Consider the following 24,882-nt stretch of genomic DNA (forward strand, 5'->3'; position numbering starts at 1 on the left):
GGACAATTTGTTTATGTCTGGATGCTTATGGTTAATTCTATATAAAAAACAGAACAAAATCACGTCAAGACTTGAACTAATCTGCTGAAAAAGTCATCAAACCTGTCTTTAACGCTGTATAAATTGTATTAAAGTGATAGTCTGTAAGATTGTGAATGAAGTGAGAGCTCAAGTTCCGCCCTCCTGATTGGATTGTTTCTGGATTTGGGATTACAGCAGGAAATCATGACACATTTTTACATTTTTCCACAATATATGAGTATGTTTGTTTATTTAGTTACATAATTTACAATTTGTCTGAAATGAATGTTGAAAACAACAGATCTGTTCAGTTTATGATGACTCTTAACTAAGGATTTTTCTTAATTTAGAAACAATATAATCTTACATTTCCTTTGTCCTTGCTACAATAAATGTACGTCACACTTGATGCTTTTGTGCCTTGAGTTCAGCTGAAGACAGGAGTTCAAATAAATCTGACAGAACTGCAGTAGCATGCAAACCCAGCCACCAGAGTTTCTGTGAAAGTGGTGCAGAAACTAGCGATGGCACGCCATTTACCATCAGAGGACAACTCATAGAACAACAGTAATCCAGCATCCATATCCAAATACACGCTCACTTGCTGCGATGCAGAAGAGCGGAGTCGATACTCCTTTCCTCTGTGACGAATAGAGTATTGCCCCTTAAACACTCTCAGAATCCAGGATTCATCATTATGCCCAAACTGACATTCTTTACCGTCTCCTTTTCTCTTCAGTTTTTTATAACACACAGCAATGTCCACCCACCCAGGGTCATCCTCGCCACAGCCGTCCCACTGCACCTCCCAGAGGCACTGTCTCCCCAGAGCAGTGGAGGTCAGGACCTGGGGCCGACAGTCGAACCTGTCTTGGTGAACTGGGTACGGCTGCTCCTCCTCCACATGACTCACTGTTCTCAGGTCCTCAGACAGATGGAGCGCTCTGTGAGCTGTGTTCACATCCAGGACGAGGTCACAGAAATCTGAGGCACAAACAAACACAGTGAAGCAAGTTGATGATAGTTGACACGTATCACTAGACCTGTTGAATGGTAGAAGTTCTGTGAACCAGAAACTCACACTTCTTCAGACCTGAAGCAAAGTATTTGGCACCGGAAGGTTTCATCCTAAAACACAATGAAACATGGTCATTGCTCAAAGTCCAAAAGTGTATCCTGTACTACTACAGTTTATGTCACAGGTGAGGAATAAACACAGAACTGACAATACCAAGTATTTTGGCGACTGATGAGAAAAACAGCAACAGTTATTCAGATCATACTGCTGTTTATTTGGGAAACAGTTACTGATAAAGCAGAGCTCAAATCAAATCACAATTTGAATGTTTCAATGAAAGACTTAGTAGTAAAATATTCTTTGTAACAGCGGCTCAGATGGTCGAGCGGGTCGTCTTATACCTGGAAAGTTGTAAATTCAAATCCCATATGTATCACAACATATTTTTGTGTGCATAGAAACTGAATTTTGATTTTAAAACAATTTGCCGTCATTGAAGTGAAGTTGATGTGACAGAACCTCACGGGCTTCTCACCTGAGAGAGTCCAGGCAGAAGTGGGGCTGGTTTTGTAGAGCGCTCAGGAGCTCAGCGGAGGGTCCTGGATGGTTGTAGCTCATGTCTAACTCTCTCAAATTGGAGGAGGGAAAGCTCAGAGCTGAGACCAGTGCAGCTCCGCCCGTCTCAAAGACCACACATCCAGACAGACTAAAACCACACACATTTGATTTACAAGACAATTCTTCCCTCTGAGACATTTCTGGGTCAAAGCAGGAACTGAACTGTCAAACTGTGACCAGGAGAGAGTTCGATTTCAGTGGCATCGAGGCACGGCATAAAACCTGAAAGTCACAGGATCAGACTCACCTGAGGGTCTGCAGTCTGCATGTGGCGCTCTTCAGTCCAGAACACAGCAGCTCTACTCCTGAGTCCCGGAGGTCGTTGACACTGAGATCCAGGAGAGTTAGACTTGTTGAACTGAGGACCGTGGACAGAGGACCACAGCACTTTTCTGACAGGAGACAGCTCCTTAATCTGGAGAGACAGTGTCACATCAGCCTCTTAAATTCTGACTGGAAAAATCACTAATAACAGTTTGTAAAATTTTAATAGAACAAACCACAGAGGATTATTTCAGCGAACATTCAGGCAGGTAAGCTCTAATGATCTATCAGACTGACACCTCACACCATTTACTGTATATTTAGTAAAAAACTAAACAAAAAACAATCCATGCCCTTTTGTTCTTCTTCACATTACGTGAATATGTTTAAGGTTGACAAACTTGCTGGATGTTCGTTCAAAGACATGACATTACATTAAACTTTCTTGTCTTTGTTTCCTGAAAATTGTCAAACAGATTTAGAAACTTAACAGCAGCAAAAAACATCTTAATTCTGTACAAACTAACTCTGTCCTCACCTGAGTGTCTCCAGTCTGCAGGGGGCGCTCTTCAGTCCCTCACACAGCAGCTCCACTCCTGAGTCCAGGAGGTTGTTATAACTGAGATCCAGGTTCCTCAGACTGGAGGACTCTGAGCAAAGCACTGAGGCCAGAGGACCACAGCAGCTCTGGGACAGTAAACAACGAACCAATCTGGAGAAACACAAGGACATAAACACAGGCGGTAACAGTCTGAAAGAGGCACTTACCTTTAGTCAGTGAGTGGAAATAATAATAATAATAATAATAATAATAATAATAATAATAATAACAATAATAATAATAATAATAATAATAATAATAATAATAATAATTTTATGAAAACATCAAGCTCTTGTACTGACTGAACAGTGAGCAAAACAGTGTTACTGAGCCACCCGACCCGCAGCAAGTGACCACATTCTGGAGAGACATACTGTTGAATAAAGCTGAGCATAATAAGAATGCAACATGGATTAAGAAGGAGACCCAGACGTTTTCCGGTGGACCCATACAGCAATGGCAGGACATCTCGACCGAAGATGTAGCAGATACCATCAACTGGAAAGCGCCAGGCCTAGACAAGCTCCAAAACTTCTGGATCAAGAAGTTTACAGCTGCCCACCAACAACTGGCCAAAGCGCTGAATGAAGTTGTCCTAGACCCATCTTTAATGCCTGACTGGATGACTAAAGGATCCACCTTTCTGCTCCACAAGGGAAAGAACATCAAGGACCCTAAGAATTATCGACCCATCACTTGTCTACCAACACTCTACAAGTTATTAACAGGCATACTTACCAACAAAATCTATGACCACCTATTGATGAACAACATGCTGCCTGAAGAACAGAAAGGCTGTACGAGAGGGAGCAGGGGATGCAAAGATCAGCTCCTCTTAAACAAAATGGTGATCAGAGATGCCAAAAGCAGAATGAAGAACCTGAGCATGGCCTGGATAGACTATAAGAAAGCGTTTGACAGTCTACCTCACTCATGGATCCTGCAAAGCCTGGAGTGTTATAGAGTTAACCCAACAATCACAGATTTTTTGGCAAGTGCTATGAAAACATGGAGGACACAGATGAGCTTGGTCTATTGTGATGGCATCATACAGACGGAGGAGATCACCATCAAGCGAGGAATCTTTCAGGGAGACTCGCTGTCCCCGTTGCTTTTCTGCATTGCACTCATTCCACTCAGTAGCATGTTGAACCGAGAAGAACCGCTGGGCTATGAGGTTAAAAAAGGACAGCAAGTCAACCATATGTTGTACATGGACGACCTCAAGCTTTTTGCAAAAGGAGATCATGAGCTACTTGAAGAGCTGAATATAGTCAAGAAGTTCAGTAACGACACGCAGATGGAATTTGGCAAGGACAAGTGTGCCAAAGTAACGTTCCATCGGGGCAAGCTCGTGGCAGCCCCAGATGTTGCTCTCAATGATCATGAAATCATCAAGACCCTGGAGCATGGAGGTATCTACAAGTACCTAAGTGTAGATGAGAGTGATGACATCAAGCATGCTCGAATGAAAACAAAAATAAGAAAGGAATACTATAGGCGAATCAGAATAGTCCTCAAGTCGGAGCTGAACTCAAAGAACAAGATTGCTGCCATCAATAGCTTAGCAGTACCAGTGGTTACCTATAGCTTTGGTATAGTATCTTGCACAAAGCAGGATGTAAAGAATATGGAAACTGCTAACAATGCATGGACTTCTTCACCCAAGAGCGGATGTAGACCGGTTATACATCTCACGCCGGCAGGGAGGCCGTGGCCTGCTACAGCTTGAAACAGCTGAAGAGGCTGCTATAGCAGGGCTGTGTGAATACCTGGAGCAGTCCGATGGGCACCTAATCAGACTCCTGAGAGACTTCGACAAGGTGCAAGTACAGCGCAAGTCCATAGTTCAAAGAGGGCATGAAATGTGCCCACAAGATCAAATAACACTGCTGAGAAAACTAAGGTTCTGCTCAAAGGCAATATAATGGCAGCAAGAGTGCAACGCTACAAGAACAAGCCCCTGCATGGCCAATGTGCCACACATGCTGAAGAGCGTTATGTGGATAAAGAACTCACATACGTTTGGCTGTGGAGTGCAGGACTCAAAAGCGAAACTGAGAGCCTGATTATAGCTGCACAGGACCAAGCTCTAAATACAAGATACCACCAGAAGAACGTGATGGGCATGCAGGTTAGCAGCACATGCCGATTATGCCGATTGTCTTCGGAGCTTTAGGAACTGCCAAGAAAGGGCTCCAAGATCACCTGGACAAACTCCCTTGCAGAATCAGTGCCAAAGAAATACAAAAGACGGTGCTGTTGGGGACTGAAGACCTGAGCCAAACCTGAGGGACCTGGTTGGCCCCTGGTGAAAGAACCAGCTCAAATGATGATGACAATAATAATAATAATAATAAAAGCCGCGCGCGGCGATAAAGGCCCTCGCCCCTGGTGCACTACCCCCTTGCGACCACCTCCACTCGCTCTCGTCCCTTGCGACCACCTCCGCTCGCTCTCGTCCCTTGCGACCACCTCCGCTCGCTCTCGTCCCTTGCGACAACCTCCGCTCGCTCTCGTCCCTTGCGACCACCTCCACTCGCTCTCGTCCCTTGCGACCCCCTCCGCTCGCTCTCGTCCCTTGCGACCACCTCCACTCGCTCTCGTCCCTTGCGACCACCTCTGTTTGCTTTGGTCCCTTGCGGCCACTCCTCATCACTCTAGGCCCTTGCGAGCCCCCCTGACCACTCTACGCCCTTCTGAGGAGACTGAGGTCCTTCTGAGGAGACTGAGGTCCTCCTGAGGAGACTGAGGTCCTCCTGAGGAGACTGAGGTCCTTCAGAGGAGACAGAGGCCCTTCTGAGGAGACTGAGGTCCTTCTGAGGAGACTGAGGTCCTTCTGAGGAGACTAAGTTCCTTCTGAGGAGACTGAGGTCCTTCAGAGGAGACTGAGTTCCTTTTGAGGAGATGGGGGTCCTTCAGAGTGAGCAGGCCTCTGCTCAGGACATTTTATGACTCTGTGGTGGCCTCTGCTCTCCACTCCACTGCCGTGTGCTGGGCCCTGGGCCGCACAGAGCGGGACAAGAACAGACTGAACAAGCTGGTCAGGAGGGCCAGCTCCGTCCTGGGCTGCCCCCTGGACTTTGTGGAGGAGGTGAGGGACAGGAGGGTGTTAGCCAAGCTCACCTCCATCATGGACAACACCTCCCACCCACTGCACGGGACTGTAGAAGAGCTGAGCAGCTCTCTCAGTGGCAGACTGAGACACCCTCAGTGCAGGACGGAGCAGGTCCTTCATCCCCACTGCTGTCAGACTGTACAATAAGACTGTAAAGTAACATGTGCAATAATCTCTCTATCAGCTGCACTTTATTCACTCTGAGTGATCTTCTTGAACGCCGACTGTAACAAGTGAATTTCTCCTTTGTGAGATCAATAAAGGATTATCCTATCTTATCTTATCTTATCTCTAAAATACTTGAAAAATATGTTGCCGCTCAACTTCATAACCATCTCATCACTAACAATATCTACGAGAAGTTTCAATCCGGTTTCCGTCCCCTACACAGCACTGAAACAGCGCTTCTCAAAATCACTAACGACCTCCTCATAGCTTCTGACTCCGGTTTATTCTCCATCCTTATCCTCCTTGAACTCACTGCAGCTTTTGACACCATTTCTCATTCCACTCTCCTTGACAGACTCTCTTCCATTGGCATAACCCACACTCCCCTTGCTTGGGTCACTTCCTATCTCTCTGGCCGCACACAGTTCATTCAACTCAAGTCCCACAAGTCCTACACTTTCCCTGTCTCTGCTGGTGTGCCCCAGGGCTCTGTCCTGGGGCCCCTCCTCTTCATTATCTACATTCTCCCACTCCGTCACATCTTTCGTAAACACAACATCCATTTCCACTGCTATGCGGATGACACCCAGCTCTACCTCTCTACCAAACCATATCTTCCTCCATCCTCCCTTGCCCTCTGTCTACAAGAAATTCATTCGTGGTTCTCCTCCAACTTCCTCAAACTGAATAGCTCTAAAACAGAAGTCCTTCTCGTAGGCACCTCCTCCACTCTCTCCAAATCTAGCAGTTTTCCTATTCCCTTCAACAACTCATCTGTCTTCCATCCCCTCAGGTTAAGAGTCTCGTTGTCATCCTCGACAGTACACTCTCCTTCCAGTCTCACATCAATAACATCACTCGGTCTGCATATTTCCACTTACGCAACATCTCTCGTCTCCGCCCCTCTCTCACCCCCCACACCACCGCCATCCTCACCCCCCACACCACCGCCATCCTCGTCCACAGCCTCTCTCACCCCCCACACCACCGCCATCCTCGTCCACAGCCTCGTCACCTCCCGCATTGATTTCTGCAACTCACTTCTGTTCGGTCTTCCCAACAAATCCCTCCAGAAACTGCAACTCCTCCAAAACTCTGCAGCTCGAATCATCACACGGACCCCCCACCTCTCATCACATCACCCCCGTTCTACAACAACTCCACTGGCTCCCCATAAAACAAAGAATCAACTTCAAAATACTCCTCATCACATTCAAAGCACTTCATGACCTGGCCCCTCTGTACATATCTGACCTCCTCCACATCGCAACTCCTGCTTGCACTCTCCACTCCTCCTCCACTCTCAAACTCTCCGTCCCACCGGCCAAACTCGTCACCATGGGGCACAGAGCATTTAGCCACTCTGCTCCCCAGCTCTGGAACTCTCTCCCCTCTGACCTCCGTACCATAGACTCTCTGCCACTCTTCAAATCAAAACTCAAAACTCACCTGTTCAGACAGTCCTACACCACCTAGCAAAGCGCTCACCTTCTCAATCATTTGTACTCTTTTATTCTGTTGTTCTTGTTTTTAATGTTCGGGCCGGGCCGGGCCTCGCTATTCTCCACATTTGATATTCTGAGATTATTAGTGATTACAAAGAAACGTCCAACCCGTCACACAGTTCAGCTGTAGACCAGTGGTTCCCAACCCAGTCCAAAAACTATGGCCACTACAAATGTGAAAAATAATGAATGCTAAAAATAATTTCAAACAAACAGCAATTGGAGTGTTTGATGCACACGTACTCCTTTCTTATAAACTACATCAACAATATGTTCGCTAAACTCAGGGAATAGAATTGAAGAGACAGTGGAATAATTATGGATAAATATTAGGGGTTCAGCTCTAACGGTTGGGGTCACGGTGCAGGACCCGCGGTTTGGTGCATCACGGTGCACGTGCAATCAAAAAATAATAAGTAGGTTTTGAAATGAAATAGCCTAATGGTCGATGTTAGACAGTATTTATAACCTTACAATAAAATTGGCAATGCTTTCCAAGCTGCTTTAGAAGAAAATGTACCTCTGGGCTCACAATACGTGAAAGCAAAATGGAAAACAAATGGTCCAGCAGCAAAGTAAAAAAAAAGAAAAAAAAATACGCAGTGCAGGCCATGCGCTCGTTAAGTGGTAGTTTCATTTTCGCTTTTACTCACACGGAGGATAAATCAGTCGGAGCAGCGCGTGTGATTAGAGGCTCGTGTATTGGGCAATGTTTTGCGTGTACTTTTTTTCGGAGACAAAGCTTTGGAGACGGAATGCGGCCAGCACTGGATCTATAGGCTAATGAACCACAGCCTCGGTCACTGCAGGAGAGACTTAAACAAAGACACGCAGATGTCATGTGTGTTTTGGAGGATGTAACTGTACCTGTGCGGAGCGTCTACAGCTGCAGTTTAGGGTGAGTGACGATGGCACACATCGCCCTGTTTGGATGCACGCGCGCACACATTCACGCACGAACGCACACACGCACACACACACCCCCAAACGCGCGCGCACACACACACACACACACACACACACATCGCCCTGTTTGGATGCGCGCACACGCACGGCAGTCAGATCTCGGGCACTCGCGTGGTTGTGACGGCGGATCAGCCCCCAGCACCAACCACGCACAAACTCACTTCTGTCGCCAGGCTTCCTGGTGTTCCCAAACGGTCTCCCATCCCAGTCCTAACCAGGCCCGTCCCTGCTTAGCTTCAAAGTCGGTATGGGAAATAAACATGGCGGCGCCCAGGCGGCGGCCATTGAGATAGTGTTTTCTATTATAGATTATTATTATTATTATTATTATTATTTTGTTGCCGAAACTGTAAAAACTGAAATTGCAGAAACTCTTAACACTGTATAAACTGTTAAAATCACTGACAGACTTCACTGTATCAGAAATCCTATTAAAACGCCGGCAAGAAAAGAGAAAGTATTAGAAAAGTGTCACAGCCATATTTGAACTGGCAACCTCTTACACCAAAGACAAGCACACTATCACTGAGCTGCAGGTCCATGGTAGTTGGACCCTGATGTGGACTAATTTTGTCTAAATTATCGAGCAGAAGTTAGTTTGTTTTCGACATTTTCCCCAGTGTTGCCTCAATTGTTTCCCTACGATCCACCCATTTCTATCTCTTTAGTGACGCATATTTTGAAAGCGTTTTTCATGAGATTGGGACCATAGGTGCGGTTTAAAAAAAAATAAAAAAAATAACCTAAGGTCAAAAGTGATCCAGCAATCTCATGGTTGGAAACCCAATGCACAAGCAATAATGCTACACAGGCACTGCAAATCTTATGAAATGTCCTGTACTCATGTGCTTTAGGCTGTGACAATGTGTGCAGTTGCCCATGTAAAAGGTGAAAGCATTAAAAAAGTGTCAAGGCTGTGTTTGGACTAGCTACCTCCTTCACTTGAAACATGGGCCTGATGATGGCTTGGTTTCTATAAATTCCCAGGCTGAAATTTGGTCCCAGCAACACACTGGAGGAGAGGTTATTTCTCTGTTTCTAATGAGTGTGGGACCATAGGCAATGATTCATGTTCTTCCCGGAAGGAATCCAAAAGAAAAAGGAAATAAAAAATAGTCATGGTTGGTATTTGATCCAGCAGCTTTGATCCTGGAGCTACTCAGGCTGAGTGAATAAAACAGCAGATGTGAAATTAATGTCATGAGAGATCCTGCACTTGTGTGTTTGCAGGAAACAGATTTACAGTTTAGAATTCTTCAGGTCATGATAAAAAGTTGAATTTGGAGGCAAAAACGTCCAAATTAAAGCTTTTGTCTGTGACAGAGGGGTAGTATTAATACATACGAGTCCAAAAGTGTGGCTTTTGTGAAGAAAGGGGGAAATTTGGAAAATTGACGAATTTCAGGAGAAACTCTGACTGAGTCCAACATGCTGCCAGGCAAAGAACTCTGGCCATTTTCACGGAGGATGGGCGGGCCACTTACAAGCCACTTTTAAGGCATTTTTGGCGATAGCGGCTGCGTGTGCACACCATTAGGTCCAGGTGGGGAATGTGCACGCGCGCCGGATTGGGTCCGTTCCAATCCGGCAAAGTCTGTGAAAGATATGAGGCTTTGAAATTTGCTGAAAATGGCCTCTCAGTTGCGGCCTTGTCATGACCACGCCCAATAGTTTAAAAAAAATTGAAATGATGATTTTGAAAGCCACATGGGTTTGGGACATGTTGGCCAAAATTGGAGGCTTTTCATTGAAAACTCGGGGATCAGGGGCCAGAAGTTCAAGAGGTACGATTTTGAAGGTTTGAGGTTCGGGCCAAGATGGCCGACTTCCTGTAGCATTTAGGGCGGGGTCATAATATCATTTTTGACATGTCCTGACGTGGTCTATGTCCCTGGCCAATGTCACTTTTGTACAATGATTTTTTTTGCGACCGCTCCTCCATTGGGTCAATGTAAACTGCCTGTTTGAGGGGGCGCCACTGAGCCAACTTTTATTATTTTCTCTCGCGAACCCCACCCAAAATTAGAGCTTGCGGAGCACTACGTTTTGACCCCTGTTACTTGCATATCGGTTCCCGTTTGCTACGTGAATTCTTGCATTTTCATCCCCCGTTATCGATTTTAATGAGTCCCTCGCGGGACACTGCGTGTCCGTTGCTCGGGCCTAATAATAATGATAATACTGAGCAGTTTGTTTGCTTTATCATCACTGATCTGTTACATCTGGGTAAAAGTTGACAGGTCTATGTTTATGGATAAAGGACATTATTCAAAAACATGGACATGATGTTGATCAGTATAAAGGACTTTCTGTAACAGTGGTGCAGTGGTTAGCACTTATGCCTCAGAGCTAGAAAATCCCAGGTTAAATTCCTGGGCGGGGCTTTCTGTGTGGAGTTTACATGTTTCCTCCAAACCTCCAGAATGGAGCTACATATGGCCTGATGTGATGTAATGTTTGATTAATACTTTGTTGTGTTCTTACTTCAGGGTTTCCAGTCTGCAGGTGGAGCTCTTCAGTGCAGAACACAGCTGCTCCACTCCTGAGTCCTTCAGGACGTTTAAAGTGAGATCCAAGAGCCTCAGACTGGAGGACTCCAGGACAGAGGACAGAGGACCACAGCCGGTCTGGAACAGTAAACACCGTCTCAGACTGAAAGAAAAAAATAATCAGGCTCCAGATTGTGGGAGTTTTCAGCACCAGAACATACAGTAGTTGCACCACTTTAGATGTAGGGCTGGGTATCGTTAAACAACACTAGTCTGATATCGAGAAAATAAAAGAATCGAAAGCAGATACTGAAAAAATTGTATCTTTAGATCCAAGTTGTGACGCCTGTTGGTCCAGAGACGACATTAAAGGAAGTGACTTGTTTCAGCTCAAATAAAGGAAACCAATTGAAAACAGTCTTTTATGGAATAAAGTATCATTATTGTTCCATTTTCTGGTTCTAAATGACAAATATTTTTGTATCGTTATTGAACAAAGTATGAACTATACTTTGTTCAGTATAACTGAACATAGCTTGGTTTAAAAAGTATAACAAAAAATACCGGTACTTGGTTTAGTACCGGCTTTTTTCCCCCCCCAAAAAAATCATGGTGCACACCCATATTTAGATGAACCCAAAAGCTTAAAATGTGATGTTACACTTGGAGATTACAGGCACAAGTCAGTTTTTCTTATTGATTTCATTACATTATCACGACAAAATGTTTTAAATAATATCGGCCTTTGGAATAAAATCCAGAAATACTTCAATGTTGAATATCTTTGTGCAGTAAATACTGTATATTTTCTATGACCAGACCCTTTACATAAAAATAATGAATATTACCTGAATTTTTTGTTGTAACATTATGCAGCACTAGGACAATAGTGTAATATGCAAGAGGGACATTACATTAGTTGTGGAAAGTGAATTAAACTGTTTTATACTTAAATTTCGGGTATCTGACTTTCCAGTTTTTAAATTGTGAAAAATGAAGCTGGAAAAAAGTTTCAGAGTAAATAAACGAGCAGCAAAAAGCAAAATCTAATTTCCAGACCAGGGAACGTCAGGGCTGAAGATGCCCCTGGATAAGACGTCAAATGTCTTGAATTCAAAACAACTCAGTCCAAATGACTCATATTTGAAAATGTTTCTAAAATGGAGCAAAAGATGATTTAAAGCTTACACAGAAATAAGATATAGACATATTTAGAGTCTGTTTTTCATAATTCTTCTCATGTGCACTTACATTATGTTAATAGAGATGCTAAATGACAATTTCTAAGCCTGTGAGTAAAACAGAAAATCCTCTGAAGGTTCTGTGTATTATTTGCTGTTTCAGTAGATAGTGCAGATTTTTCCTGGATCAAAAGGCTCTCTTCACCCTGTACTGTTCATTAATCCTACCGTACATTAACTATTGCTCAGAGGTCTGGGGAAATACCTATAGTAGTCATTTACAGGCCTTATTTAGACTCCAAAAGAAGGCCATTAGAATTGTGCATAATGTTGGGTATAGGGACCATACAAATATATTGTTCTTAAAATCTAACACCATGAAACTTGATGACATCATACAACTAAACTCTTTGTTACAAATATATAAAGCTGTAAATAACCAACTCCCTAACAATATACAACAAATGTTTGGTAAAAGAGAGGGAAGTTATGATCTAAGAGGAACCCACAATTTGAAAGTACAATGTATTTATTCTACCTTAAAAAGTCACTGTATCACTCGGAGAGATGTACATCTGTGGAACAACTTAGATGAACACATAAAAGGCGCTGACAGTCTACAGCATTTTAAAAAACTGTATAAGAGAAGTGTGTTTGAGAAATATGTTAAAGACCTGTGACCTTGTCTTCCTATCATACTCAGTAAGTAATTGTGTATTATTGTGAATCTGTGAAGTGCCACAGCATTGCTGATATAACTAATGTCACCAACCCTCTAGTCCTTTTGATCTGTATTGCAGGAACTTGAGAGAATTTACTTGCGAAAGATAACCTAATGCTGTTATTGCTCATTGCCACGGACCATCATTTAACAACATATTATTAGGGCAGGCGAGAGATGGACCAGCTGGAGGGCTCCCCCCGTTTCAACAGGTCCATTAACCTTGTCTTTTAAAACACTAGTATAGGTTACTTAGGTTACTAAACTGCTCACATCAACAACCTGGTTAGGGCAGCTGGGTGGGAGCACGCTGATGGGGGGCTACTGCCCTCAACCAATGGGCACATTACACCCTGGCTTTTTAATGCACCTCACAAAATAAGGCAAACAATCAAAAAACACTAAAACAAGTTAAAGTAATAATGATAATAATTATAAAAACAAATAAATAAGTAGATAAATCACTATTGCAATGGCAATGTGGTAATGGAAATGACAGCAAGAAGAAACATGATATTTTGGAGAATGCAATCATCATCATTGTTATTAAGGTGATGGTGAAAATAGTAAAATACAAGGCATCAGTGATGTATGTATATGTGTGTGTGTATATATGTCTATGTATGTATGCACATATATATGTATATTAGAAAAAATATAAGAAATACAATACTTGAAAGAATGATGTAAATCAATAGAATGGTGACAGGGTTTTATAAGTAATGACTGATTATTATGGTATTTCGTGAATGGGAAAGAAACATGAAAACAATAATAACAATAACAACCATAAGTAATAATGTGTTGTAATGTGTGTTGTAACACTATTATTATCACCCCATTGGGGACTGCAGCTGGAAAGTAAAACTAATCTTGAATTCGGGGTAGGCACCTATAAGCTTTCTTGCTTCGGCCTACTCCCTTTGAGTTTCTCTGTTCTGTGACTAAGTAATGTAAATAATGTAAACAATGTAAATATAATGACTCAAATAAATCAAATCAATCAATAGTCCTGTATCTAACACAAACATGATTTTAAAAAGGCCAATCAATCTATTTTTCCTCACCTGAGAGTTTCCAGTCTGCAGTTGACACTCATCAGTCCAGAGCAGAGCACCTCCACTCCCGAGACACGAAGGTCATTGTTACTGAGATCCAGGTTCCTCAGACTGGAGAACTCTGAGCCGAGGACTGAGGCCAGTTGGCCACAGGACCTCTCGGACAGAAAACAGTCACTCAAACTGAAATACAGGACATTATAATAACTACATTAACTGAAGTTTGTATCAATAAGCCTTAAAACTTAATAATACAGACCATCCTTGATTAGTATTTCATAATTAACCGTGTATCACTGTCTCTGAATTTCATTATTTATTTATTTTTAATTATCTGTTGCTTCCACACTTTTCAATCTTCCTGCTTCGTAACAAAAGACCTTTAAAAAAATAAACTCTTATATTGGTGGTTCTCAAGTTGTGTCCCAGTGGTTTTCAACTCTACAGCTCCAGTGATTAGTTTAATTATTATTACAGGCACCATAACACAGGGCCACCACAGCTCACCTGGACATCATGAATTTAAATATAGTCTCACACTGAAAACCTGCTACACTATTTAGAACACGGTAAAGCTTGATCGAAAGATGGTTACGCGTCTGCTGCTGTCCTGTTGGATCCATAAATAATATGTCTATGAAATAAACCTTTCCTTTTTTTATCCCCGTACTAAACAAACTACAAGCTTCTGTATGTCGAATAGCGCGTCATCGTCTTGCCCGTCCCTTTTCGGCCATGGTCCACAGGCTGTTGATTCGAGCGCACACAGCAGTCTGCCAGTTAACCAATGATTTATGTTGATAATTATTCCTATTTCCTAAAAGGCTAATTTTGACAATCAGTAGCTAAACATACCAGCGACACAAACTGCAGTAACATTTGTCTAAGAAACGTTAACCAAATCTGCTTGTAGCAACCTTATAAAGTTACCAAAATAACAATATAAGCTTTAAAGTATAATTCATACCTGTGAAAGGTAATTCCCTGCTGTTTCATAGTAACTGTCCTTTGATTAAAACAGCCCCAAACTGCTCAGGAATCGTTGGTCTGTGAGCCGTAAAACTCCTGCTTCAAACCATAACGCTAACGACCACTTCCTACATAAAAGTGAAGGCATCTACAGTGCGGCGAAACACAAATATATGTCCCCACATATTGTTTTAATTAATAACAGACTTGATACTCGCCAAGTTTTTGTTATAGATATAGGTTCCTCAGGCAAAGATGAAAGGAATGGTTATCTGGGAATGTAATCTTGCAATGTAATACTCACTGTCACCACTAGAGGACGGCAATGACCGTGAGACAGTCTTAGTTATGGGCAGGGTTGAATTTGGGCGATTTTTAAAGCCATTCCGCGGGTGAAAAAAACTGTCCGCTGTTTTTTGCCTTGCTGTAATCAATGTGAAATTGTCTATTTCTATCTTATTTTTGATCAAAGTCACTATTTCGAAGGCAAATCCAAGGCTCTGTAAGCTGCTTTTTCAATAAGGGAGAGAGGAAGGGGCGGTTTCTCATCATCGCAGGAGCACATGGGCTCTGTTAACTAGTAAACAATATTGAAAATTCCAGCGGTTTTCAGATATTTTGGGGCGGGTTTGGCTGCCCAGGCCTGGTAACCCTGGTTATGGGTTATGCGATGTTTTATGGCTAATGCTAACGGCAAATGGAATCTGTAAAGATATTTACATCATATTTATACTGTAGGACACTTAAAAAGCATTCATGTCACTCAACCTGCCTTTGACCAGGATTTGTAGAACTGTTCAATTTGTTGTTGCACAGTTTCCGTAAGGCAGAGGAATATCGGCTGAGGCTTTTTTGAAGGTGACGAATGAGTACATTCCAACAAAAAGAACAGGAAGTCTCTATCAAGTACGGTTCCAGAGTTCTTGTTCACTTGTGATATACCATATAAGGAGGGGACCCAAAGTAGTCCACCTAGAGCTCAGGGAGGCTGATCACAACTGACCGGCCTCCCGCAGCCCTAGGTGGATTACTTATTGTTTGTTAGGCAGACAAAAATCTCTTTTCATTCCAGAGTAATAGGCATAATATTAAAAAAGTACAACAGGTGGAGTACAAGCTCTTAACCGAATTTCAACTTGATGTTCTTCCGCCCCCTTGAGGCCTACACACATTTTAAAGCTCTCTTGGAACATCGCAATGCAAAAAACGCTTAAAATTTTGTGCCGCGACCACACCCTCTAAGGTCTGTGACCTCACTGACCCACAAGGGTTTTAATAGTTGTGAATAAACTGATGTAACTCACATGGCCGTTTTGCTGACTTTGATGACTGGCAGAAGATTCAAAAAAGCTTCTGTCGATACAGAGTATTTCCTCAGATCAAAGACCTCAAGTTCAACATCTGAGGACAGAAGGATGAAGACCAGAGCAGACCACAGAGCAGGAGTCATGTCAGACAGACGTCCTTCTGAGATGTTTTCCTGGATCTGTTCAACCAGTGTGTGGTCGTTCAGTTCATTCAGACAGTGGAACAGGTTGATGCTTCCCTCAGTGGACAAACCCTCACCAATCCTTTCTTTGATGTACTCAATAGTTTTCTGATTCACCTCAGGGCTACTTTCTGTCTGAGTCAGTAAAACTGGTAGCAGACTCTGATTGGTTGGCAGAGACAGCCCCAGGAGGAAGCGCAGGAACAAGTCCAGGTGTCCATTTGGACTTTCTAAAGCACGGTCCACAGCAGAGCGGTAGAAGGCTACAAACTCATCCTCAGGGCTCTCAGAGGTCTGTTGTGTGGACAGCAGGTTAACTCCAGAGCTGAAGAAGGTCTGATGGACGTGAAGCGCAGCCAGAAACTCCTGCACACTCAGATGGATGAAGCAGTAGACCTTGTCCTGGTACAGGCCTGGCTCCTCTCTAAAGACCTGTGTGAAGACTCCAGAGTAACGAGCGATCTCTGCAGCGTCCAGCCCACACTCGCTCAGGTCTGACTCGTAGAAGATCAGGTTTCCTTTCAGCAGCTGCTCGAAGGCCAGTTTTCCCAGAGCCTGCACCATCTCCCTGGTCTCTGGACTCCAGGGAGAGTCTGTTGCAGAGCGTCCATCGTACTTGAGGCCCTTGACTTTGGCCTGGACCACGAGGAAGTGGATGTACATCTGTGTGAAGGTATGAGGCAGCTCTTCTCCCTCTTTCTCTTTCAGCACATGCTCCAGGACTGTGGAGAGGATCCAGCAGAAAACTGGCATGTGGCACATGATGAAAAGACTTAGTGATTTCTTAATGTGGGAGATGACGGCTGTGGCCTGCTGCTCGTCTCTGAACCTCTTCCTGAAGTACTCTTCCTTCTGTGGGTCGGTGAACCCTTGTACCTCTGTCACCATGGAGATGCACCATACTGGGATCTGATTGGCCGCCGCGGGGCGTGTGGTTATCCAGAGGTGAGCGGAGGGAAGCAGGTTCCCCCTGATGAGGTTCACCAGCAGCTCCTCCACTGAGGCGCTCTCTGTGGGCTCCGTCAGGGCCCGGGTCCGGCTGAAGTCCAGAGGAAGTCTGCACTCGTCCAGACCGTCCAAGATGAAGAGCACCTTTAGATGTTCTAAACTGCCCAGTCCTTTAGCTTCACTGAAGAAGTGGTGCAGCAGCTCCATCAGACTGAACTGTCTGTCTCTGAGCACATTGAGCTCTCTGAAAGTGAAGGGGAACAGCAGCTGGATGTCCTGGTTGGCTTTACCTTCAGCCCAGTCCAGACTGAACTTCTGAGTCATCATCGTTTTCCCGATGCCAGCCACGCCCTTCGTCAGCACCGTCCTGACTGGCCCCCGCCTCCCTGTCTGCTCTGCTCTGATTGGTTCCTCTGTCTGCTCTGCTCTGATTGGTTCCTCTGTCTGCTCTGCTCTGATTGGTTCCTCTGTCTGCTCTGCTCTGATTGGTTCCTCTGTCTGCTCTGCTCTGATTGGTTCCTCTGTCTGCTCTGCTCTGATTGGTTCTCCTGACTGCTCTGCTCTGATTGGTTGCTCTGTCTGCTCTGCTCTGATGGGTTCCTCTGTCTGCTCTGCTCTGATTGGTTCCTTTGTCTGCTCTGCTCTGATTGGTTGCTCTTTTGTTCCATTTGGTTCTCGCTTTTTTGACTTTCCTGTTTTGACTGACCAGAGTCCAGAAGTGATCTTTTTAAACATGTTTTTTATCAGACGTTGTTTCTTTATCACCTGTTTCGTGACTGGTGGTGACTGCCTGCTAATTTCCTTTGCTCTGATTTGCTCCTGTCCCATTGTTGGCTCCTCTCTGATTGGTCCCAGTTTTGGGGCGGGGCCTTTAAAGAGGTCTTTACATAAGATAGTAGCTTCAGATGTGGATCTTTTCCTGGACGCAGACTGGATGTGCCTAACCTCATGTTCCTGGTTGACCTCTGAGGCCCCTCCCTCTGTGATGTAGAGCTCTGTGTAGATCTGGTTCAGGAGGGTTTGTTTTCCTTCTTTGCTGATGCCCTCAGACACACAGCGGAACCTCTGCTTCAGGAGACTCTTCAGTTTGCTCTGACAAACTCCTGAAGGACTTTCTGAAACACAAAAACATTGTGATCGTCATCACTCGCCCTGACACAGTGAGCCTGACTGTGGACTTACTGCTGTGTAAACGCTCAGCCAGTGACTCCTGGTTCATCCTTCTCAGGAAATCCAGAGTTATCTTGAGAAAAGCCTCTCGGTTATTCTGATCTTCCTCCTCCTCCTCCTCTTTATCAAAGCATTCTGGGTCATTTGAGCACAGAACTTTATGGAACCGCTTCAGTTCATCTTTGACAAATGTCACAAGGGTTTCCTCCAGCCGCTAAAATGAGAATAAACAGTCACAAAATCAAAGGACAAATCTGAGAGAAAAGAAGCGAGACACATTTGGTAAAGTGCAGACCTTAAATATGGCATCCAGCTCGGTCTGAGTCGACTGTTCAAGTCCTGAATCGTGATGTTCTGTTTGACTGATGACACACAGTGAAATGAAGTTCATATTCAGTCAAAATCGTTAAGTACCTGCTCCTCTGTAGGCCTGTGTTCTGTTCAGAATGTTGTAAATCCACAAAAAATAAATGTTGAATTGTACAAACTTTTGTGTCTTGAACCAGACTTGTAAACAGATGCAATTTATTTGATTATAGATTGATTGATGATAAAAAAAATTTTTGCTATTGTTGATACACATTGTAAGTTGGCCTGTTGAAAGCCATCCTGTGCAGCTCCACTGATTCTGTGGGTCGGATGAGATATTGGTTGGTGCTGGAAGGGAAAATGGTCGCAATTCTATTATATTAATTTTTCAGTGGGTAGAACAGTCTGTAAAGGAGGTCAGGTGCCTGTTCAGGATCGAAACTTAAGTAAAAGTAAAAAAGACAAAAATCCGAGGCAGTCCGACACCTGGTTAAAACTCGCATTCGCCCTGATAAATTGTGCTCTACAAATACTGTAAATTAATGTGTGTGTCTGTCATAACGTCACCTGAGCCAATCAGCACATATTAGTCCGCCCTCTCATTAAAGTGCGACAGGTTTTAATGCTTTAGAAAATATGACTTATTGAGAAGGATAACGTCAGTTGTAAGTTCATCAGCTGCACAAGTATCATTTTATTTCAGTGAAGAAGCGATTTTAATGAAGAAATGTTGGGCAGAAAAGTTATTTTCATTTTTAAGCTACTGACAGGAAGTGACATAGATAAAGGTAAAGTTCCAGAGCAGTTTAGGGCTGAAACGACTAATCGATTAATCGACGACTAATCGATTATTGAAATAGTCCACAACTATTTTGGCTCACACAGACTAAAATGGAGCAAAAATGACATAAAAAATGTAGTATTTTTGATGAAAACCTACTTTGATTTTATATTTAGAGTCTGTAGTGTTTTGTACATTGTAAATTTTATTAATAAAGCCTTCAAAAAACATTTCCCTTTAGTAAACTCCATCAACACATCCTTAAACAGCGCCACTTAAGCTATAATGTGATTTAAAAAAAAATGAAAAAATAACATTTTCCTACACCATTCACAGCCAAGCGATTAATCGCAAAAATAATCGATAGATTAATCGATTACAAAATAATCGTTAGTTGCAGCCCTAGAGCAGTTTGACTCATTTCCCATTGACTTAACAATGTCAGCACGGCAACAGTTTAAAACTGTTTGCCTTCATCTATGTCACTTCCTGTCAGTGTCCAATAAGGAAGTGAAACTATAAACATCACAATAAAATATAAATATACTTAAATATAATTGTGTATAATATGTTTTAGCAAAAAATGTGTCTAATGGATCATATGCACTTGAAATTATATCAGCGGGCACTAGCTGTGAACTATCCTTGATTCAAGCTGTGCAATGTTATGTTTGATCAGGGCGGTGGGTGATGAACCCCTGTCGAGAAGCTTTAATTTTTTTAAGTTTCCATTTTTCCATAATGAGGCATTACATAATGATGAGTTGATTTCCTGATTGTATGTGTGAAATTGTGAAACTAAACTAATCAAGGCCACATTGGTTTGAGTGTCTAATGTAGATGGAGGCACCATGTCGATTTACCATTGGTGCAATTCTGTTGTTGTTTTGCAAGAATGTTTTGATTATTGTATCAATGAGCTATTGTGATTATGACATTTCTTTTGTGGATCAAGAAATGTACGTATTTATTTCTCCAGGAATTCAGAACCAGAAACTCACCGAGGCTCAACAGAAGGTTCATTATTGAAATCCAAAGGAGGATCCTTGGAGTGGTCACTTCTGATGGACTCACAGCTGGGACCAGTGGGAGGTGTTTTTGGCACACTATAATGCATGGTACGATTAGTAAAATATGTATTAAAAAAATACACCTGAAAATTATTTTGATTGACTCACAAATCAGAGGAAGAACGTTTATTTTTGAAGTCAATAGGATGACCCTTGGAGTGGTCACTCTTGATGGAGTCACAGCTGGGCCCAGGACCCTCCTCCATCTTCCTCTTGAGGAAAGAAAATGAGTCAGGCCTGTTAATTAATAAACAAAATAACTATTTACCATATTACAACTTACACTATAACTTTTTATAATGTGATACTTTATATGCAATAATACACCAAAACACATACACATATACATAGCAGAGCTGTTGGGCTAAATAGGCTTTTTAAATAAGTGCTGAGCCTAAACAGATTAGAGTCACTGTCATTTATTTATTTCACTGATTTAATATGGATATAACAATAACATTGGACGAACCAGATACATTGTTTAACCTCTTCACCTCCACCTAAACCAACCACAGTTTCTCCACAGAAAAGTGACAAAAACGCATTAAAAAGCAATGGAGAAAAAAAAAAGGGGACGACAATTATCCGTTTAGATGAGTTTTGTAGATTTGGGTAATGCTGAACTGGAGAAAGTAGGAAGTGAGGTGTGTTTGCAGCACTACTTATTAGTTTCTAGCTCATGCATACTTGAGGAGGGAGTGGGGCTCTGTGTTTTGCTAAACAGACATGTTAAGTCGGCGCCACCAAGCTATTATTATTGAGGTTATTATTGTGACTGTGCACATTTATTAGACGATACTGAGGTTGTATCTGTTCATGAGTGAATCTTACTAGACCTATTGTCTAATAAGTTTGTGGTTATCACTTTTTCCACTGTAAGTTTTTCAGGATTAGCGTGTTTGCAAATACTTGATTTGTTCTGATTTGTAAACACAGGTGATTCCCGGAGACTTATGTTTAACAACTTCCCCAAACAATTATATTTGTTCTATTGTATTATGTAAAATCTTGTACCACAGGCTGATAATAAGTGTCATTAATGTCTTCAATAGATTAAATGAAAAACCCAAATATGTAAATGAACAGATCCAGTGGAGCTAACTTAACTGATGCACTTCTCTCATAAAAATAGAAACCTTTCACATGAAAACAGTATAGAATATAGCACAGAATATAATACTTTGCTGTACATTCCCACACAGTACTTTACAAAAACATTAACAACATTTCTAATCATGGACAAGTTAACTTACCTGGTAAACACTCTCGCTGTCTTCAAATACTTTCAGCTCTTCCTTATAATAATAATATCCTGTTCAACTGGATTTCTGGCCGAAGGTTAAAGTAGGCAGGGCCTGAAGAATCCTGAAAAGAAATCCAAAGGTGTCAGGTTACACTCTCTTTTAAAGAAATATGATATGATTAAAAGGATCGATCCAATATCTCATATACAGTGAGATATTAAACGTTTTCCAGACCCTCCTCAGTTCACCTGTGTGACTCCCCAACCTCAAACATAACAAACCTCTAGTGGATGACGTTTCTTTACTTTGAGTGACAGCCTCTCATGCCCCACACAAACAGGAAATCTTTCATTCATAATATTCTCCATTTATAATTGTCACCTGGGCTCTCAGTGCAAGATTACGCAGATTTAAAAACTGGTTTCAACTTCATATGTAACTGATGTTTTTTAAAACCTGGTTAACCTCTTAACCCCCACCGTAACCAAGCACATTTTCTCCAGTTAACATCCATTACCCAAATCTAAAAGCTTCTTGAAAAGTGAAATCATTGGTGAGAAAGGAAGACAAGAGACCGTAGTGGAATTCGATATTTGCTGGGTGAAGAGTACAGAGCATGTTCACAACAAATAATGGTATAGAGTGGTTTATATCACTCTATGTAAATGAGGTTCGTACAGGGCGCCTCCTTAAAGACGATAGGCTCAAGTCCAAATTTCTAAATAAGGTTGCTTCTCTCAGAGAGGCTGCTAGAGACCAGCTATGTCCATGTAGGGGAGGCCCTTTCCCCAAGAGAAAGCATGCGAGACCCCATCGTTAACGGTTTCAGGATAAACATACATGTTGGGGCCCTAAGAAGAAAAAAACACTCTTTGACGTCAAAGCCAATGCAATTGGAATGCTTACATATACAATACCTTAAATGTACATTCATACATGATTTGAGTATGAAAATGTTCAAACTATGATATCAAAAAGAGTGTCAAATGAGATGAAAATGCAACAAAAGAGCAATGAAAATGTGAGAAAAACGTACCAAAAAAGCCGCAAAGAGCAACAGAAAAGTGACAAAAAAAAGCAATGAAAAAAAAAGTGTGTTAAAAAAGTGACAACAACGTAAAACAGACAAAAACAAAATAAAAAAGATTAATTTCGATGACTTAGGTGTTAGAGAAGCCCATCACACACACACCAGCTCTCCATTTTCACCTCCCCACACGTTACTGCTACATTTTAATTAATGGAGATATAGACCAGACTTGTTCCTTTGACATATAAGAATAGGATAAGGTAAATTTGGTTAAGATCATGTAGTTTTTTATTCCTCCTGGTCATTTATATTAGTTATTTAGTTTTCAATTTCTAGATATTTTGTCATTCTTTCATTTATTTTTAATACGACTGATAAGAACTGTGTTATAATGAACATCCACAGAAACATGTGACTCACCAAGTCTTCTCTTCTGTCTTCAAATGTGTTTGATTTCCCAGCAGTTCACCTGAGCAAAGACCACGAGGCGGGACTCCTGTTCAGGACGATGATGGGAAAATTTGGGCAATAGTGACTTCATAACAGACTGAAATGCTTCTGGAATAACGGGTCAGACTAGCAACAAAACTGTGACAAAAATGTAACAAAAAAGTGATGAAAAAGTGACGTAAATTTGATGAAAAAGAGGCAAAAATGTGTCTAAAATGTGGCAAAAATGTGATAAAAATAAATAAAAACATGTGACAAAAAAGTGACAAAACAATAAAGAAAAAGTGACGAAAACGTAAAAAAAAAAGCAATAAAAAAATCTTTAAAAACCGACAGCAATGCGGCAACAAGATCCTTCTCGATCAGTTTTGTAGGTCTTAGCTTTCAAATGAGGCGACTTTGGTCCATAGGCTGATTTTAGATTTGGGTAAAGCACACAAAAATGTGACAAAAACACAATGACATTATGAAGACAATGCAGGGAAAAATCTTAGATCCATGTTGTAGGTCTTAGCTTTCAAATGAGGCGTTAGACTGGCCTATAAGCTGTAAGCTCCAGCGCTCCAGAAGCTTTTAGATTTGGGTAAAACTGAACTGGAAAAAATGTCCAGGGTTAAGGCGGGGGTTAAGAGGTTAACGATGGAAAACCTGGCTGGAGGATTCACCTATTGTACATGTTTTTAGCGGTCGGATAAACCGGAGTACCTGGAGGAAACTTATGCAGACATGCAAACTCCATATTTATGCACAGAAAAAGTCTCGAATCACTACTACAGTCTGTTACAATGGCTTTTTTTGGGTTGTTTCATTTCAGCTTTTTTAACGCTTATTCAACAACAGTATTTGAGGAAAAGACAATATTTGACGTTATATTTACAAGTCTAAGTCGTATTTGTGTCACGGCTCGTCGTCCCAGGGTGACTGTGGGTCCCGACGCAAAACCAGTTGAAGCACTGCTTTAGAGGAACGCCAAAGGTTTTGCTCCTCTACAATAAACCGATACTGTTGTGGTCCAGCCACTCCTCCCTTCCTTCCATCTCCCCCTCCCCTTGTGTGTTTACCTTGTTTGTCAGTTCCTGGGCGGTTCCCTCATTAGTTACCTGCTGTGCTCCACATCTGTATCTCATCATGCAATCAACTCTGCAGAAAATGCCACCAGACCTCCACTCCATTGCCAGATTGTTCTGTCACTCATGCGGTGATCATCTCTCAGGCTATTTCATACTATTGTCGTACCTTTTTGATTTTTTGAGACTAACCTGCCCTTTTTTCGTGTCCTGTTTAGTTTTTGGAGCCAGTCCTGTATCACCACCATCGCCATCTGTCCTCTGTCTTTGTATCTGTCTGGATTCCCCACCAACCACCTACCTCCCCTCCGCTGCCGTCCAGGATCCCCCCTTACACTTACCTGCCTTGCCGTCCCGGATCCCCCTTCCACTTACCTGCCTTGCCGTCCCGGATCCCCCTTCCACTTACCTTCCTCGCCGTCCAGGATCACCCATCCCCCCCCATCCACTTGTCTTGTTACAAATAAAAGAAATCCTTTCACTTCTGCATTTTGGGTCTGCCAGTTCTTGTTCGCGACGGAATGATCGGGCTTCTCCAGACTCCAGAGACCATGACATGACCTAATTCATTGCATTTATCATTTTTAGGCCCGAGCAACGGACACGCAGTGTCCCGCGAGGGACTAG

The 24,882-nt window shown here is 42.5% G+C and overlaps 1 protein-coding gene across 1 annotated transcript; it reads right to left on the reverse strand.

The window, feature by feature from the left end:
* Positions 1-291: 291 nt before the first annotated feature.
* Positions 292-23,202, reverse strand: LOC306968084 (NACHT, LRR and PYD domains-containing protein 12-like). Its single transcript, XM_079563350.1, has 13 exons — positions 23,159-23,202; positions 20,573-20,701; positions 20,396-20,500; positions 18,600-18,666; positions 18,317-18,518; positions 16,002-18,249; positions 13,738-13,911; positions 10,764-10,931; positions 2,460-2,633; positions 1,905-2,072; positions 1,575-1,745; positions 1,103-1,149; positions 292-1,005 (listed from the first exon to the last, which is right to left on the reverse strand). The coding sequence occupies exons 2-13, from the start codon at positions 20,668-20,670 to the stop codon at positions 467-469; spliced, it is 4,161 nt and encodes a 1,386-aa protein (XP_079419476.1). The 5' UTR covers positions 20,671-20,701; positions 23,159-23,202; the 3' UTR covers positions 292-466.
* Between the last annotated feature and the right edge of the window lie 1,680 nt (positions 23,203-24,882).

This window comes from Gobius niger, assembly GCF_951799975.1.
Source record: "Gobius niger genome assembly, chromosome: 9".
NCBI classification, from domain to species: domain Eukaryota; kingdom Metazoa; phylum Chordata; class Actinopteri; order Gobiiformes; family Gobiidae; genus Gobius; species Gobius niger.